General features: G+C 38.6%; 1 protein-coding gene across 1 annotated transcript; it reads left to right on the top strand.

Moving 5' to 3' along the window:
- The first annotated feature begins 6,646 nt into the window (after window positions 1–6,646).
- On the top strand, window positions 6,647–11,191 carry LOC113561746. The gene is made up of 9 exons (XM_026968854.1): window positions 6,647–8,318; window positions 8,827–8,892; window positions 8,979–9,065; window positions 9,173–9,241; window positions 9,328–9,393; window positions 9,477–9,674; window positions 9,859–9,924; window positions 10,049–10,249; window positions 10,404–11,191. Exons 1-9 carry the CDS (start codon window positions 7,089–7,091, stop codon window positions 10,740–10,742), a joined length of 2,322 nt encoding a protein of 773 aa, XP_026824655.1. The 5' UTR covers window positions 6,647–7,088; the 3' UTR covers window positions 10,743–11,191.
- The last annotated feature ends 5,345 nt before the right edge of the window (window positions 11,192–16,536 follow it).

Below are 16,536 nucleotides of genomic sequence, written 5' to 3'. Positions count from 1 at the left end.
GCAAAACATTACGTTTTAAATATTTGCCTTTCTCATCTTCAAGCCTTCACTAATTACAAGATCAAAGTGTAAACAATTAAAGATTTATGTGTGATCATACACATATTTTGGAAATATAATGTCAACAAATCTTATTCTCGGAATTCGTTATTCAGTGCGATTCGGTCAAATCAAAATTCGGTCGATCATCCTTGAACTATTTACTTAGCGCGTCTTATATATTTCGCTATTTAAATATGGATTGCAGATAAATCTTAATTGTACCGCTCACAACAAATTTTTGAGGTGAAAACTAGAATCTTTATAAATACATGTACACACGAAATAGGTATCGCCTTCACCTACTTAAAGCTTCTCTCGATCACGCATTTGTTAAGTTATGTTTTGCGATACACATTGGTCTCGTCTTGCTTCGAGGATCGTAATTCACGTTGACGGATTGATTTTTCTTCTCTTGACATTTCCGCTTATTACTTGTCAGTGAGTTGGAAAGACAGCGTACACAGGAAAGCAATTATTTCTTTCTTTCTTTTTTTTTAATGAGGAAAAATAACGATTGGTGCACATACCTGACGGCATCCTGCCATACGAACCGATGTAATGTTTACACATGCATTTATTCAGTTGTAAATTGAGAAATTATTATTTGCAGGTCATTCGTATTAGCCTATAATATTTGCACATTAATTAGAATCAAGAATCTCGGGTGTACCGTGGCGATTTTGATTGCAATGAGAAAATGATTTCTACAGAAATTCGCGAAGTTTTTTGTAAGACTTCTTTTTCATTTCACAACAGGTGCAGAGGCACATAATGTAAACGCATTTCCGATATACATTTCGATGGCCGTAAGCGACACTACGTAACGCAGAACTTGTTTAAGGAGAACAGCGTGCACACGCGACGCATGTTCCGGTACCACGATCACATTGCAGTACAAGATGATCAGATCAGCGATATATTGAAAATAAACGAGCAGCATAATGGTCAATTCTATGTAATTCCCGGCATCGATCGATGACTTTCGCATCTTTTTGTTTCAGAAGTGTTACGCGCATGGTGAGAGTATCGGAACGAGAGAATGTCATAATTGATGTATCAGGAACTGAGCTGAAGCCGTACATTCGCAGTTTCGTATCGTTACCACATCCGGAAAGAGAATAATCCTCGAAATGCTTGCTAATATAATTAGCAACTTAAGTATTATGTGCTAGAATTCATGTGCGCACATACAGGTACCTAATTATTGCACTCGCGTGTCGTAACTAAAGCACGAATATGAAAAATATTAAGCTTAAGATAAATATTAAACTAAATTCAGAAGCACGTGGAAGTCTTTGACTTGCAATACAGTAGACATTTTTATATTGAAACATCAGAATTACGGAAGGCTATATACTTAGTCATCATGTTTCTGTGGTTATCACGATTGTGCATCTTATTTTATGCACAAAGAATCGCACAAAGGAACATTTCAGAATTTGATGAACGTATCTCTGAAGGCAATCGGAAAGTGCGACGTTTCTCGTTACTATTCCGAGCGTTTCTGGACAGGCCAAGGCTCTCTTTCGATATCCTTACAAAATCATGTTGAGTCAGCTTTGTTGCTCCCAGTTCTTTATTTTTTCTTCATAGCTTTTGTCATGTTTGTTTGATTTAGTGCACATTACTAAGTCTTCAATAGTCCTAATTACATGTAAAATAAGATACACCTAATTAAAACTAAACGACATCATTGATTGTCAAACTTTTCAACAGCTTAGACAAGTTTTAGACACGACTCCTTCTGCGCGCTATTACAAAATTTATAGAAATCAAGATTATGTGTACATCTGAATAATAGAAAAAATTATCTACTTTGATAAAAATACAAAATTGTTATAGTATCAGGATACAAACTGACAAGAGAATGAGAGAATATAACATATCTTAATAAATTTTTCTTTGAAAAAAACAATAGCTCTCTTAGCATGTAAGAGCAATTAATATAAGTAGAAAAATATTAATGTAAAGAACTTAATTATTCCACGTGTTTTGCAAGCATGATTCATTAACCATACTTGCAAAACATTTGATTTATTAATACTATCTTCTCCGATAAATACCGTAATTAGGTATAAATACCTGTAAGCTCGTGGAAACTAAGTGTTACTTAGCGGAACATTAATGGATATTTTTATAGCCGTAATTATCCGGCTTAAGATAATTAATGCTAGATATTCCAAAAAACAAACCGCGATTTCAATAACTGAAGAAACTTTTGTGCGTCGTTCACTTGTCTAGATCTCTTCTTTTGTAATCTTTACGTGTTAATTGCAGCTGAGAAGGTACTTCCGCAGCTCTTTCCGCATTACTTTACAATATCGCGCATTTCACCTTTTGATACCTTTCGCGTGACGCGCGCGTATTCTTGCAAATGCTTATATGTATATATTTTCAGTCGCTTATTTGCCGGAGCGAATGCGAATTCTCCCATCGCCAGTGAAAGTATGACGTGGCACGATTTTGTTCTCCACCAAGTGGAGATCGTAATAGCAGCCAGTTACGAACTTGACAAAAGCATCAGCAAGATCGCACGACGCGTTTCACGTATTGCTAATAAAAATCTTAAGATAACATACCGTTATAAATTATTAAAAGATTTTTTTTAATATATTTAAGTAGAAAAATATCATCCTTCGTGCGTGACATAATGAAAAATTCTTTAACAGTTTAGATTTATAATAATACCTCGCTAATGCATAACAATAATGAATGATTACTTAAATTTTGGTAATTGGATCTAAATGCGATCAAACCTATTTATTACTATTACCTTTTTTTCATTTTATACCACTATTTTTTCTTTTGCGCTGCGGATATTCAGAAATAGCACCTCCGAGATGTTAAATATGTTAAATGAAGATTTACTCGGATTGTTCACCTAAGAAGTCGGAAAGAATAATCTATAACGCGAATGTTGTTAACCTTGCTGTTACAGGATATTTGCATAAAAGTGAGTCTATTCAATCGCATGCGTCAACCGACCATGTCCAGTGTACTGCTCGATTGCATCTGAAACGTGAGTTTCACGCATTATACCCGACACGGTACGACGCTGCGTACTGGTTCGCCATTTTTTTTTGTTCGGGGTAAAAGTGAAAATGGCCATTGACTGGCGATGCAAAGGTTTTCCTCTTGAACAGATGGCTCGGTTTTTTTGCGCGATTGACCGTCCCATTTGCGAAAGGATGAAAAGATCGGTCGCTGAGCTTCGTGTTCTTCCATCGTATTTCTGTAAGAATGGTTATTGCTAAAATAAATGACATCGGAAATTATACAAGTGTCTGCAATAAGGCGGAACTATGTTAATCAATTTATTTCTGCAAACATGATGGTAATTTTATATGTATATTGTACCTGAATTTAATACACATAAATAGAAAGAGTGATGTAGAATTATAGAACATATGTTTGAAGAAAATTTTGATCTTCGTGATTTATTCAAGCTCTCTAAAAATGTTTATTATATTTAGAGCTTATTATATTTATATTTAAGTTAATTTAGAATTTATTAAATTTATATTTTATATATAGTTTATTATATATAGTTTATTATATTTAGTTTATTATATTTAGTTTATTATATTGTACATGGTAAAAATGTGACTGATGTACTTACGTTATAAACATACGATGCCGTAAAGTAATTTGCATATAGCTTCTTATCAGAGTCATGCAGTCAGAACTGTAATAAATTAAAAAATAGGTTGCTGAAAATATATGCATAAAACATACTATTATTATAAGAAAAAATTTTAGAAGCTTTCTTTACCATGTTAACAAATAATATAAAAATTCATCAGTAATAGTAACTATTGATTATAATTAAGTGAATTATGACAGACATTCTGAGGTACATACATATGTATAGATCTTTTTCTCTTCTGCCTGTAAAATGTAAATAATTTATTTATTATTACACAGTCAATTAAATATTTCTCGAGTCATTAATTCTCGGATTCAGGATTGATAAATCTGAGATCTCTTAATCCATCGATTTTACCGACAGCTACTTGAATAAGACGACTATAGGATCAAGACCTCGATTAAGCGTTAAGGCTTTCATGGACGTTCGCTAGACGGAGACACCTTTATCTGCATCAATAATATATCTTAAATTTTAATTGTCACCTGCTGACATTTAATAATTGTATAAATTTGCAACGTTCTCTATTTTTAATATCTGATACATTCATGAAGCGTACGAAGTTAAGAAAAAACCAGATTATTTCGTTTAGATATTGCGCGAGTGTCACTTGTAATGTGCACGCATACAAGTAACTGGAGTAAATTGAATCTTAATCAAACACGCGAATGAATTTGAAGTTTTCATTTGTTGCAAAGTGAGCTAACGCGACTAAGTTCCAGCAGCCAAGTGACACATATTGACCGGCCAGGAGTTAAAGACGGTCTGATTATAGCCAGATAGACTAGATCTGTTCAAGTGACCGCGTGAGAATGAAAGGTAGATGGTGACGGCGCACTAATAATGGCGGTGATAAGTTCACATAGAGCTAGAAAACCAGTTTTTATTTTGTTTCTAATTAATCCAGCTTCCTTTACGATTGGCAATATAGTTGAATTTTCTTTTTACCTTACGTACCGGCAGTTGATTATTAATGAACACTCGAAGCAAGGCGTGATACTTGAAACAAATAAAATTCCTTTTTTTATTACTGGTGGTTTATTATTAGTTTGCTTTAAAATATCGATTTCTGTGTCAGCCTTGTAAAATTATTTCCATGTATAATATTTAATCGGAGGATTTTGATTTGATACGTTTCGAAATAATAATTGTATACTTGTACTTTATATCTTGACTAATACTTGGATTTTTATGTATGTAATATAAATTTAAATATAGAAATCGTGGAAATCACATCTTTAGGTACCCGTCTGTCTTTTTCTTGCCTCTATCGAAAATTGCGAAAATCATTGTAAATTTACCAGAAACAGGCGGAAGAGCACGTTGCGAATCACGTAAATGGTTCGACAGCACATTGCACACTAACCATGCATTTGTGCAATGGGGAAGTCTGTCGGTCATTCTTTCTCCCCGACGACTTTATCGCGCTCGATTGAACATCGCCGAGTCGCATCGTGTCCCGCTATCTCCAGCACACAGTTACCTGAATAACAATAGGAAATACTTAAACATGCAAATCTAAATTTTACTGCACTTTAAAATTTATTTCATCGAACGGTCATTGTATCGAATTGTGTTGTGCAATCAGGTTCTCGCATCAGGCTCGATTGTGTTACTTGATACCTGATACTTAGAGGCTTCACGTGGATTTTTTTCGCCAAAAAAGTGAAAGGTTACCAGTCGTAAGTGGCGTAACCGGTCATTCGATCTGATCACCAAAAAAAAAGAAACATTAAAACCTGGAAGGCTGATATTATATTTTACATCCGCTTCACTTTATTACACGTCTCGTGTATAATTTTATTACGTTCTTGAATTGATATTCGTAGAGGATTTACAGGCACAGACAGGCATTCGTGGTGTGACGAATCGTCTCGGAAGAACGGGCAATAAAAACACATTTAAGTGATCAATACGGAATTTCCCGATTCGTTGCACAATGCAGATCACTCGGAAGAGCTCGTAGAACGGAGTTCCCTGTTCGAGATCTTTATCGACTTTCTACTTTGCATGCGCTTCGGGCAAAATCGGCCACTTTCAATGGTTAAACCGTGAGAGCTATCATTAGTGTGAGCGGGTGTGAACGCGTCCTTGCTTTGTATCTAGCGGCGAACAGGATGCTATTGCTCATTACCGGAGACGTATTCTCTCTTTCTCTTGTTGTATTTCACCATCGTTAGATCACGTCTACAAGATCATGATCACGATCATGGTCACGGCCGAGAAAAGTTTACTGTTAGTTACGCTCCGGACTCAGAACCTCGCAGCAAGGGAGACTTGGATGAGTAATTTGAGGGTAATAATAATCTTTTTTATCGCGTAAAGAAATGTTGGGTATTATTATATGTAATGCAGCTGCAAACGATGTAGCATGACAAGTAAATGATCATATTCAAAGTTACGTCTAGTTCGACAATCGATTTAATAAAGTATTACGAAACGATGCTCGTTGTACAATCAAGTACAATCAGTGTTCCACTCGGAAGAAGACGCACGGGTGGTTTCAACGAGTTTTTGCGCGTCGACAATAGTTTTTTACGCGCGCAATCGCCTAATCGCGCGGTAATCAAGATGCAGCATGATCGCCGACCGACGTAATGCCCATCCAGTATGTCCAGTAAAGTAATTTCGCCATCCACAATGTTACGAAATTGCAATACACTCTTACAAGATTAGATAGCAGAGCATTCCTTACGAAAGTCACTCTCGTCCCTGTTGTCACATACGTTTCGCATTACACACGTTTCGCCTATCCGTGAACAATTATTTAAATCCCGGAGAGAGACGAGGAAGACCTCGTCGAGGAGAAAACGCAACGACGGAAGTGATCGTGACCGCCCTCGCTTCGACGCACTATGATTAGCGAAGCCGATATCCTGCTGGTGTATAGAAAAAAGTGCATGCTTCCGCGACCAAGGAAAAACAGACCTTTGATTAGGCCCAGCCTATAAAGCGACATTTTCCTACTCAATTGTCCAGTTCTTCAAGTACGATCCTCATGTTCTACAAGCTCTTCCTTCCGAGGTCATCCGATTTCGTTGCTGAAATTAGACAAGCCGTTTGATTAATTTAACATTTTTGATAAGTTGTTATCAGTGGACGATAATTATTCTGCTCCACCGCAATTGTGAGTGAAGTGTGAGATCAAGATAAGTGTGCTTATTATTTGAGAATGACTTAATCGCGTTAAAGGAATCCATCAGAAAAATAAACGAAGGAGAACAATGTAATGCTACTCTTCGTTAAAAATCATGATATTACACGCACGAGTGTCTGCTAATTGTACCTAAGACTTTAAATTTCTCAAACGTCAGAATAAAATTTCGAACTATTGATCTTCAAGATGCTTCTCAGGTTGTCAAAGATGCTCTCCCGTTCCAACTGCATTTTAATTTTGGTAATGTCCAATCTCGCGAATTCCGCGCCCTTGAAATCTCGAAAACGTTTACCGAATGAGAGCGAGCAAGGCTTTTCCGCCTCCCCGAGGATTCTGGAGATACAACTGCCGCTTAAGATCACTTCGAAGGAAGACCTGATCGCTTGGTCCAAGTACGTGATGAGTCTGATGACATCCAAGGAAAACTTCACGTCAACTGCCTTGAAGGATACATCATCGAGCGGCACGCAACACGAGAAATCCTTCATGGGTAATTCAGCCTTTAAGTCGAAGGAAACAATGAAGAAAGGATATCTCGGTGATAAACGACAGAGCTTGAATTATCCATCGCGTAAGCTCAAGGGGTCATATGTGCAAAGGCCGGATGATAAGGTGGTCGCTTACCCTTTGCCCATTGGAGGGATGAAAAAGGTGTCAAAACCACCAGATCCCTTCGGTATCCCAACTGCGAACATCAACGGACCAATCAATCGGCATCTGGGACAGTTGGGGCAATACTCAAGCTTCAACAACGATAATGCCTTTCAACAGAGTCACACCTTTGGGAATCTCGACGTCTTGGCGCAGCAACCAGCCGGCACGTATCTTCCCCTGCCCATGAGAACGAACGATGTCGCCACGTATCAGAACAACAGAAACATTTCAAGTTTCGCGGAGCCGGCGAAGATTCAGAGTAGTAAAAGTAATTCCTTCAATCTTCTATCTGATATTAAGACCTTCAATGATGAGCTTGGGCAGGTGGTACCGGTCGCCGTGAGTAATAGTGTGCTCAAGAAGAATCGCTCGCGTGAACCTCTGTTGACGTTTCCATTCCAAGCGGTGATAACCATCACTAGACCGGGCCCGACAGATGCGACGGCCTCGAAGACGCAGTCAAACGAATACTTTGCGATTCGTCCTAGAGATCCTCCTGATGAATTCCCACCGTACTTCGAGAAGAACTACACAATTAAGAGTAAGACCGGACAGATCAGCGTTATTTTCAATGACGCTACCAATGCGAATAAGAAAAAGATAAAGGAGATAGAAGAAGTTGAAGAAGCGGAAGAAGACGAGAATGGGAAGAAACAGAAGTCGAGGAAGCGACAGTCTTCTACGTTAGGGGAACTGTTGAGAACGTTAGGCATCCTGAGGAGACCGCCGAAAAACACGACCGAAGTTAGCGTCGCGACGCCCATACTTTCTATCTTGAAAGGTACGAACCCGCAGAAGATACAAGTGACCTTTGACGAGGTGAGTAGACGGATTAAATTGTCTCCATGTGTTCTTCAGAATATCGTTCTTGCTCATTAGATTTGTTTTTAATTTTATATTAATATTGATTGATCAATTACATAAGAGAGATTAATAAAAGTAAACGGCTGTGAGAAAGTGAAATTCAGGATTTGTAATAACACGCGCTGATCACGATATCTTGACTCTGTGATGGACATTTTGGTTCATAAATATGCATGAAAGTGTCGATCCATTACACAAGTGAGGACCAACGGTAAAGATATTCTTTTCCTGCAGCTATTACTAACAGTGACGAAATCTGCGATTAATAATGAAGGCTGCATCAGCGACGCATAGAAATGCTATAGTACAAGGAATTAATGAAGAATTACGAGCGGCTTTCTCGCACTTTCGAATCACGGCGACCGAATACACGTCATAAATTTTTTATATCTCGCTTTTTTACAAGATGAATAATATTCAGTAATTGAGGCCGTTGTGGACTAAAGCACAGTTATTTTTTCAGACGCCTAATCCTAATCGGGAAAGGCGCAACGAAACAGTTCCAGAAACGGAACTACAGGAACAGAATGTAAGTGTAAATTGTATTTTATTTATTATAAAAATAATATTATGAATCAATTATAATAATTACATGTAACATTAAATGTTCTGTAGGAAGATGACGAAGAAGAGGGTGGATCCATACAGGCCCTCATTGATTTATTGCCGTTAGCTGCACCGCTTCTTGAGGATCTTAGCGATGTAAGATAATACATGAAAATTTGTACGCAAGTACAACTAAAATGTTTCTGGACTTTCAATATTCAATATGTTTGTCTGCACGCAACATTATTTGTAACGCATTTTAGCCGGAATCAGATGTCAACTTAGCGGAGGTACTTCAAAGTGCAATACCTCTTCTCGAGGGACTTTCAGACGTAAGATAAAATTTCATATAAACGTCATTTCTAGAACCACTTGTAAAAATATTGAAATAAATATTAAAATGCTTGTTTTCTTGCAGCCAAATGAGGAAGGAGGAATCGATATTCCTGGAGTTTTAGTACCACTCTTCCAAAGACTTAGTGAAGTAATAGCTTACTGGATAATAATATGCGACAAAATTCGCTGAACATTAAAATCTGATCTGCATCTCTTCTTTGTTCGTTTCAGGGGCCAGAAGGACAAGGCAGCGATATTGGCGCCATTCTGGGACCTATCCTTCAACTGACTGCGCCATTAATCGGACCTCTTATAGGACCACTAATTGGTCCGCTGAGTCGAACCAGCAGCGGTGTAAGAATTTTATTTCATAAAATTATGGAGATTATTAAGAGCAAATATTGCATATGTTTTCAAGATATAAAAATATAGATGTAAACTTAATTTTCAGCCCGGAGGAAAAGATAATCTCATGTCTCTATTTGAAGCGTCAGCTGGTCCTCTAAGCCAGGTAATTTATAACTCTTTTTATAAATCGTTTTAAAGATATATGATTTACGGTACTTTGTAATTGCACATTTTTGACATCACTGTCTGCTTTCACTGATTTTAGCCGGGACCAGATGGGCAATCAGTAATTTCGAGCCTTATTGCCAGTGTCACTGCCGGATTAAGTAGAGTATGCATCACGCACTTTTAGTACATCTTATATACATACAATTATTTAATGATATCAGATTCATCCGTACATTTTACATGCTTTTCGCTCTGTTAAATAAAATATTTTTTCAAATATTTTTCAGGAATCGGCCCTTTCAGCAGGTGATTCAGACATCAAGACTCTAGTTAGCACACTTGTATCGAGTCTGCTTGCTGGCACTAGTTCTGGTTCCAGTGACAGTGGTGACAAAGGAGGAGGAGGAGGTAGCAGACCGTATGGACCACCGTATGGTCAGAATGATACATATTATGCACCTACGACCTACGGGAACACCTATTATCCTGTAAGTAATTATTTTAATATGCTAAAATAAAAATAATCTCCAGTTAGAGATATATTTATCACACATTTCTAGTGGCTCCCGTCATTCGTTTCAAATAAAGTTTTAATTCTCAGGATTTAATTTTTATTTAATTTTAATTTAATTTAATTTTCAGGACAGAGGTTCTTCAAATTCAAATTTCAAAGACGTGCTTACCCAGTCCTTAAAGCAAATGATGACTGCTTTCCTCAGATTGTCAACCACATCATCCACCTCAGGTGCAAATCTGTCTGCCATGTCGTCGAGTTCCAGCACCGGTCTGTCAGCAGGTTCCTCGGATTCCTCGGGTGGATCGGATAGACCGAGTTATGGCCCTCCACCACCTGCGTATAGTCCACCTATGAATCTGGCTTATTCGCCAAGACCCTCTTATGCGTCCACCAATTCTCCGTATGCCCCGATATTCACGCGGAGACAAGTAAAGCCAATAAAGAAATCTGAATCGTACGCGTGACTTGTAATTTATTTTCTCGTCGGAAGAGTCATTCTTGCGACGGATGAATGCGTCCACACGATCTTGACATAATTGGAAGTGCTTTGGATTATTATTTTTCTTTTGAGTACGATGATTTTGCGGAAGGACTTTATTTCGCGCGGATGTCACAATCATGGCGTTGACGGGAAGTCGTCAACTCATTGGCAATCATGGGCATACCAGTTGTTTTATTTAACGGATGCAAGATAATCTAACTGCACAAGGACAGAAACCACGTCATCGTCGCAAACTTTCGTTTTAGCCTCGTTTAAGTAACCATTTCCGAATAATTAAATGTGAAATACACGAACAAATTACTGGTCATACTTTGATGATTAAGTATTACAAAAGCCGACTAAATCATGATCATTAATAGTAGTGATAGTGATATATGTATAAATAACGTTTTTATATAATATATTCGTTACTTAAACTCAGTTTCTATTATTATTATTACTACTATTAAATTTTTTAATATGAAAAGTTTAATTCCAAACTCAGCTTTAACAAAATATGTATTTTTCAGTTCGAAAATGCGACGTATGTATTAGGGAAAATTAAACAAGGAATGAAAACGGAAACACGGCAACCCCTCTTTCTCCGTTTTATACGGGAAGAGTCCTTTATTCCATTCGGTACATGTACGAGATATGCAAAGATGCATGAAATACGTACGAGAAGCAGTTTACGCCGATTACGTGCGTGCAGCAGTTACTCGGATTTGCAATCGCGTTCGCGATATATCCGTCAGAGTTTACAACCGGAAAAATAAAAGCAGCACTCCGCGTTCCTGATGATGATCAACCTTCTCTTTTATGTACCTCGCAATTTCTTCAGAACGTAAACGTTAGTAAAACGCTGGTAAAATCGGAAAGAACACACGCATGACCGAAACGAAAAGAGGGAGCCGCATTTGTGCAGATAAATCATTGCGGAAGTTATATAGGCAGACCTCATAACAAACTGGTAAGCATCACCCTGGATATATAGCGCGTCCCATACCCGAGCGGCGAATTACGTGATTGTCTCTAAGCGATGTCATTAGCAACTTACCTCATTTTACTAGGAAGCAACATGCGTACGTCGCCTTTCTTCCTTCTCCTTCTGTGACCAATATAATCGTTAATCACAGAGAGAGCGACAATTTCACGATACCGGTAAGAGACTCGTGCTCAATACAGAGGCGATCAATTTGAAGAAACTGCCAATAATTCATCCATATTCTCTGACGTAAGAGATTGACCGAACCAGATAATTTGCACGGTTTGAAACCTTTTCAACAAGGTGTCTTACGACACTAAAGCACAGGTTCTCCAGAATTATCTGCTTTTTCCCCATTCTCTTGTTTTTATTCCCTCTTTCCTTTAGTTGCTCTTATCGTTGTCAGTTACAACCGGCAAGTGTCAAAAGTCTCTCGACGTCGTTATAAATTGACCGGTTTATGCAATTCGCATAGACCGACATCGATTCACCTGTGTGTTCACGTGTTTTATGCAGCGCCATAGTGGACTATGTTCATTCTTTTTTGCATTTCTTTACGATTTCGCGGGTCGCGTGAGGAAATATGTGCTTAACATCTCGCGCATGTACGACTCACTTAAACGTTTCGTGAAATTAACTAGTAGCGTAACGCACGACACGAATGCAGACCTGTACCGTACGTTACGTAATTGCCGATTTAATTGCCCACAGCGACAAATCGACATTTGGCTTTTCCCGGTGAAAGTCCCGGGGACTCTGAAATCCCTCATCATCATATCGCGCAAGATTCCCGGCCTTTGTTCATTTTTAAATCGTGAATTCTTGAACTTTTACAAATCCGCGCTTCCATCACCACGAGAGAGATTTTGTTTACGTCGATCCACGCGCGCTTGCATCAGGCGATAATTAAGGAATCTATTAATCGACGTACATCTCCTCCCGACGATTTCACTATGGCACCCGGTCGTATTCAAATGATAAATTGCAACGTCTTCGCTACCGTTACGCCAGCGTTAGAGAAAATTCCTCATTAAACGCCTGCTCGTTGCTACTAAACATTACGTAGGTATGCTGTTTATCGTGTTCAAAGATGTATTATGTCACATGAAGATGAAATAATCAGTACGAAATCATTTATTACTATTTATATATTTTATCAAATTTTTTTACTAATACTATGCAATTTTTGTAGTGATTTTCATTATAATGATAGAAGGCACTCTTCTTGAAAAATTGTGCAAGACAAGAAAACGAGTGCAAATGAATTCAATATGTCACAACAAGAGTAATTTCGAGATTTCGAGATTAGTTCGAGATTTTTCAAGCATATAGGTGTGATTAAGCGATCACAATTAAGGATCGCGATAGAAAACCTTACATCCTAGCGGAAGGTCCGACACAATATTGCATTCCATTTTATTAAACAATCCGTTGAAATTCCGGAGGATCATGTAGCATCGATCTCAATGGTCACCAGTACGAGTGAAAGTACCGGTTTCACTATTTGACCTATGAATCCTTCCACGATTATACGGAAGATCACTCTCTTCCGGCAATGCCAAGGCGCCACGTACGAGCGGATATCGCTTCTAGTGTTACTCATGCATGCATCATGACGGCACGCTTGACAGTACAAGACCGGCAGATTGTGAAAGCCACAGAATTAACTTCTGATGTAGCAGCGGAGGCTTTTAGGAAAACTATTGTATAATTAAACATTTCCGAAAGCGAAAACGAACCGCAACGAGAAATAATAAATAACCAAGAAACAAGAAAAAATGGAAAAAAGTGGGCTAAAGAGAAACTATGTATAAAATAAAAATTAATTTTTTTGAAAGAGCGGCGAGGAGAGAAACGATTTTTGAATATTCTCTAGATTCATGCAGGTTGACTAAAGATCGCGGAACGACTAACCGAAGGCCATAGTCACTTTCTACCGTCAAAGAAAGTGAAACTCTTCGTAAACTCGAGGTCGATGCTTGACCCTCATAGTGTTTTTATGATTGGCAGACACTCCTAGTAATGATACACAGTCGACACTATCATTCATATTACGCAACGTCTGTGCGTCGGCTCAATTTCGCCAATTACTCCAGCAAAGTAGTCAAACAAAACGCGAAATCTCAAGCATAGAAATCATTTTTATTTGTCCCATTCATCGTCCCTCAAACATGTATAAATTTTTGTCTTCACATAATCTTAATTTGCTGCTTATTTTATCTCCCTTTTACTGACTAGGATCATAAAAAGTCGAACTATTTCGACTCCCTTTCACGAATGACGATAATTAAGTATAAATGTCATTAGATAGAGTCCGATCATATTTCTTTCAAGTTAATATTAAGCTTACATCACAGTTCGTTTGAAATTATAACGATGGTTCTTTCATCGTCGTCGTCAGCGGTCGTTGACACGACCTGAGTTGCGAACACTGAAGCTTGATTAACGCTATTGACTATATCTATATTGGCTGTAAAAACGTGCTGGTACTTTTGTGTTGGTAAATGTGCGATTGAATAATTTCAAGCAACTAGGACGTGCGTCGATTTACAGCCCTACATTAAAGTTTTCCTTGTATGATCGAGCGCGTAATTAAGCGGATATCGATATTACGTGTTGCGTTACATCGCAAAAAAAAAGAATGGGAACTGAGGACGTCATGTTCTTTGTCAGTTTCTCCTCGCAATTGAATAATTGATTAGCACATTTGTGATATCGCTCCCCTTTGATCACGCGGTTTACTAGTTGTTGCGCTACTTTGCATTGCAAAGTCAATCATAATGCACGCAAGAGATGTGCGTAAACATTTATCTGGAGTAAGTACTATGAGGATCGTGATCTCCATTCCGATGTGACAGATACGTGAAGATCCTTGGATCCTCAAGTGTGTCTTTCCCAAGAAATTCGCGAATAAATTACAGTAATCTAGAATCTAGAATTGCACAAGAGAGATGCAAGAAGAGCTATTCCAATATCAGTGGCATGTGTTCATTAATCGGAAAAAAGCATGCAGAACGTAAAATCAGGATAGCACTTTATATGTCAAGGCAGTGATCTGCAATCAAAACTATAATTAACCCGTAATTAAATCTATACTCTTGTCGATTGTGAGTTTCCACATTACATCGCATCTTCTGATCAATGTCGCTAATTTACGTTCTCGAGGCACCGATTTCTATTTTATTTACATAGCTCGCAACAACGCGAAGGTGCTTAGCCATCTGACATTTTCGAAGCGGCGAGAAACATCGCGAGAAATCTCGTCACGTCGCTTGAAACGATCTGTCGGATTATGGACAGCTACGCTTGCGAAACGTGAACTGGAACCGACATACTTGAATAAATGCATCTCGTTGCGCCGGGGGCATTCCGGGATCCAGACTGCCCACGGATTTGTTCACGCACGCTCACACTTCGCGTAATTGCGCGCAATTTCGCCATATAAAATTGACATGTGTGCAGGCAGTGTCAGCTTCGGTGTCACGGCTGATACCTTCGCTCGACCCTGCTGATCCAACTATTTTGCGATGAGCTTTATACGCCATCGACACCGTTGCACAGGTGATTAGGCAAAAATGCGATTCGCAGGTTTTTATTCACAACGGGTACAATAGAGAGTCTAAGGATACAAATTACATGAAAGTGGGATAAAGGTGTCCCGAAGCGGCGCCGCAAACGCGTTTCCGCCGTTTTATAAAGAGAGTGTCCCACTAGACGAAGAAAAAGGAATTAATACCTGCACGTGACAAGTGAGGGCCAAGCGTCACTGCTCCACTTTACACTAGCAGTAGTACACTAGCAACTGCTAATATACGACATAATAATACGTTATTACGTGACATTAATTTTTTTACGTTCACGAATGTTCACATTTCTAAAATTACGATGCGATTACTGTGCATCTATGTGCCGTGTTATCTTATCGCGTCTCCAAATCATGGTTTCACGCTTTAATGCCACTTGGTGATACCTTAATCGACAAAGTTGCCGCAATAATTTATACTTGTCGACTCATTAACGACTATTCTAATGGAAGCGTATCAGTTTTATGATAATATATGGAAACTACGCATATTTTGGCGACTCTAAAATGGCAACTTGTAAAACTTGTCTCACAATTACGAAACAATAGATAATATGGATTACGTAAGTGCGGTAAGTCTCTGCAACAGCGCGATGATCTAAATCGGAGCAAACCTGCTATTATCTGCATCGCAAGCTTCGATTATTATCGCTTCTAACGGTTCGCCGATTATACCTTTTTTGCGCACGCTGTGGAGACTAATCGAGATTAAATCTCCGTCGTGTGCTCTCACCTCGCTCGATCCGTACCTGGTTAACTACCGTTGTGAAAGAAACTTCCGCCGCGAAATGTGCAAAAAATGGATGCTCCTTCCAATTACTTCCATAAAAATAGATTCGATGTATCTATCGTTACATCATCTCTTCGCGATGATTTATTGCTCGAGTTCCTTTATCAAGAAAATAAAGACCGGGGGAGCAATAAAGACACATGTACAAATCACCGTGATCAGCAGCATTTACTTTCGTTCTTGTGAAGATTAAACGACATGTCATGCTCATTATTATAACAAATTTCCTCAAGCATGTGCTTTCGATACGGTTGCTGACTGCACTGGCGGAAGTGTCGTAGACACGGAGCCGCTCGGAGAAAGTAAAGGACGATATTTATTCGGGTTACGCGGTCGGGATTGAACAAGCCAACGCGTCATCGCTCACGAACGAACACACATGCAAACACGCCACGTGCTGCACCATTACGTAACCAGAT

The sequence above is a fragment of the Ooceraea biroi genome, chromosome 4 (genome assembly GCF_003672135.1).
Source record: "Ooceraea biroi isolate clonal line C1 chromosome 4, Obir_v5.4, whole genome shotgun sequence".
Taxonomy (NCBI): domain Eukaryota; kingdom Metazoa; phylum Arthropoda; class Insecta; order Hymenoptera; family Formicidae; genus Ooceraea; species Ooceraea biroi.
This window is presented reverse-complemented; position numbering and strand designations above follow the sequence as displayed.